This window comes from Neomonachus schauinslandi, chromosome 8, assembly GCF_002201575.2.
Source record: "Neomonachus schauinslandi chromosome 8, ASM220157v2, whole genome shotgun sequence".
NCBI lineage: Eukaryota > Metazoa > Chordata > Mammalia > Carnivora > Phocidae > Neomonachus > Neomonachus schauinslandi.
The window spans coordinates 122,393,252-122,395,926 of record NC_058410.1 but is presented as its reverse complement, the minus strand read 5'-3'; the positions used below and the strand labels follow the sequence as shown (position 1 = coordinate 122,395,926).

The following is a 2,675-nucleotide window of genomic DNA, read 5'->3' as shown; positions in this document are numbered from 1 at the left end:
GCTCACTTTTGTCTCAGATGCTAGAATGTTCTCTAATGATTCTGCTGTGAAAGGAGCATAGAGCACAGCCTTGTCTGTGATCCCTTTGCCCGCTGCACATCTAAGGGCGGCTCTGTTCCCCACAGGTAACAAATACGTACCTCGGGCCATCCTGGTGGATCTGGAGCCGGGCACCATGGACTCCGTCAGGTCTGGACCATTCGGCCAGATCTTCAGGCCGGACAACTTCGTGTTTGGTATGTAGTCACGATCAGTGGCAACTGGCTCAGTGAGTCTCCCTTCTCAACACTGTGGAAGTCAGAGATCTTAGTGCTGAATGCCAAGGTGGAGACTGTGTGTCCACAGAGAGCCCTAGGTCCTGGCCTAATTCCACCTAATCCTGGCGCGGCCACTTCTCTGGCCCCTCTCCTTCTGGCCCCTGGTCTCTGGGCAGTTCAGAGCACAGTGTCAGCCTGCAGAGGGCCCCTTCGCTCCCCAACCCCCGCCCCCAACTACAGAGTAGCCTGTGACAGGTGAAGAATACAGAGCAGTGACTAACCTTCCAGCAGGAGTCAGAGAACCAGGGCCAGCAGGTAAGCATGTCAGGAAGCCAAAGGCCAAAGGCACAGGTTATGACCAGACATGGGGCCAGATGCCTGGAGCCCATCTTCTTTTCGGAACATAATGTGCCCTTGCCCTTGACCATTTATTGTACCTACTTTAGGTATGTTAAATACTGAATGCAGACCTGCACAAATGGGTCATGAACACGGTACCTTTATAGGCCCCTAATGGTGCCCAAGCTCATCCACAAATGAAATGTCCTTCCTACAATCCCAATACTAATAGCAGAGGAACAGGAAGGGTGAGATAGTTCTTAGCAGTTCCACAAAGAAGCAGGACAACTTCATATGAGTCACCTGTGAACAGATGAGGCTGCCCAGAAGCTGATGTGGTCAGACCTGCATTCATAGCTCCCAATCAAAACAATCGAACTAGTTCTGAACTGAAAATCCTGTTTCATGGGGCTGGGGGGAGGGAGTCCAGGAAGGGACTGGATATTTTAACTAGTGAAACAACACCTCAGGAATATGGAAATTACAGGTATCTGAAAAGTATGGAGAAGATAGACATCATTAGCTAAGGAACCAAACCCGGACAATTGGCTGAAGTGTATGTGTCAACTGATATGAAGGAACTTTCTAAGGAATGTCTTTGTAGCAGATACTGTTGGTGCCTGCCCATGCTCCTGGGACACTCATTCTTCCTAGACTCCCTACTGCATGTCCTGCCCATCATACCCCTCTGGAAATGAGGACTGTTGAAGGACAGACTAGAGGCTAAAAAGCCCAGCTTCCCCAGCTCTTGGTGAAACCACTCTGGGTGATGGTCTGCTTCATCCCTTACAGATCCCCCAGCATGGAACCCTGTGCCCACCCCAGCACCTGCTTGCAAATGTAGCCTGGGGTCTGTCCTTTTCTGGCTCAGTTCCCTACTACCCTCCTGCTGCTTCCTGGAGTAAACTTCACTCAAACCCTTGTCTCAGGTTGGCTTCTGGGGGACTGACCTGAGACACTCACCAAAGAGGAGATGCTGTAGTTTTTCATTGCTAGGTAACAAGTTACCACAAACTCAGTGGCTTAAAGCATCACAGTTGTCTTACAGTTTCTGTGGTCGAGAGTCATGGGTTTTCTGCTCATGTCCTCAACTGACCATCCTGAGCTGCTCCATCTGAAGCCCAAGGCTCTCTTTCATGGCCCTTGGGTGGTTGGTAGAATCCAGTTCCTCGTGGTCATAGGTCTGAGGCTCCTGTTTGCTTTTTGGCTGTTGATCAGAGGCCATTCTCTGCTCCTCGAGGTTGCCTTGCACATGGCCCTCTCCACTAGGTGGTAGTTCCTCCTTCAAGGCCAGCAGGAGAGGGTCTCTACTGCTTTGAAATTCTGATGTCCTCTTCTGCCACCAGCCAGAAGAAAATTCTCTGCTCTAAAAGGGCTCATGTGATTGGAGGAGGCACACCCCCATAATCTCACTATTTTAAGGCCAACTGACTTGTAATCTTAATTATATCTGCAAAATCCCTTCACAGGAGTACCTTGATTCGTGTTTGAACAACTGGGAAAAAGTGTATATACACCAGGGCCGGGTGGCTCCCGGGGCTGTGTTAGAATTCTGCCTACCACAAACGGGCCGTTTGGGGAATCGAAAGCACATGGTCTATGAAACTGGTTCCAACATCTGAACCTATGTTCACAGAGTGAGTGATGTTCCTACTTACTAGTTGTATGGCTTTGGGCAAGTACTCAATCTCTCTGAACCTAAGCTTATTTTTCCAAAAAACATGGTTATAATAGTATCTGCTTCAGAGGGTCATGGTAAGGGTTAAATGAAATAACATCTGGAACGTACTGGTCACAACAGTGCAACAGTTGGTGTGCAGTGAGCATCCCGTTAAGAAAGGTGTTTGAGGGTAGGCTATATGACTTCTTGTTCGGAATTCTGCAAGGGGGAGAGGAACCAAGATAGATTAATTTTGGAATACCTGGTCCAAGACTACACCTCCTTATTTTCACCAAGGTAGTTGTGCACACAACATGCTCCTCCCCTTCCTGTTTCTAACTTTTCTTCCTTTCTTTCTTTCTTTCTTTCTTCCTTTCTTCCTTTCTTCCTTTCTTCCTTTCTTCCTTTCTTCCTTTCTT

General features: G+C 48.4%; 1 protein-coding gene across 1 annotated transcript in view; it reads left to right on the top strand.

Annotated features, from left to right (window-relative positions):
* The window catches only part of LOC110586924 (tubulin beta-4B chain-like), an 11,454-nt gene extending 11,149 nt beyond the window's left edge, over positions 1–305 (top strand). The window contains exon 3 of the mRNA XM_021697226.1: positions 126–305. Within this exon, the coding sequence (XP_021552901.1) occupies positions 126–244 (119 nt within the window). The 3' untranslated portion in view covers positions 245–305. The remainder of the gene's footprint in view (positions 1–125) is intronic.
* Positions 306–2,675: the final 2,370 nt, after the last annotated feature.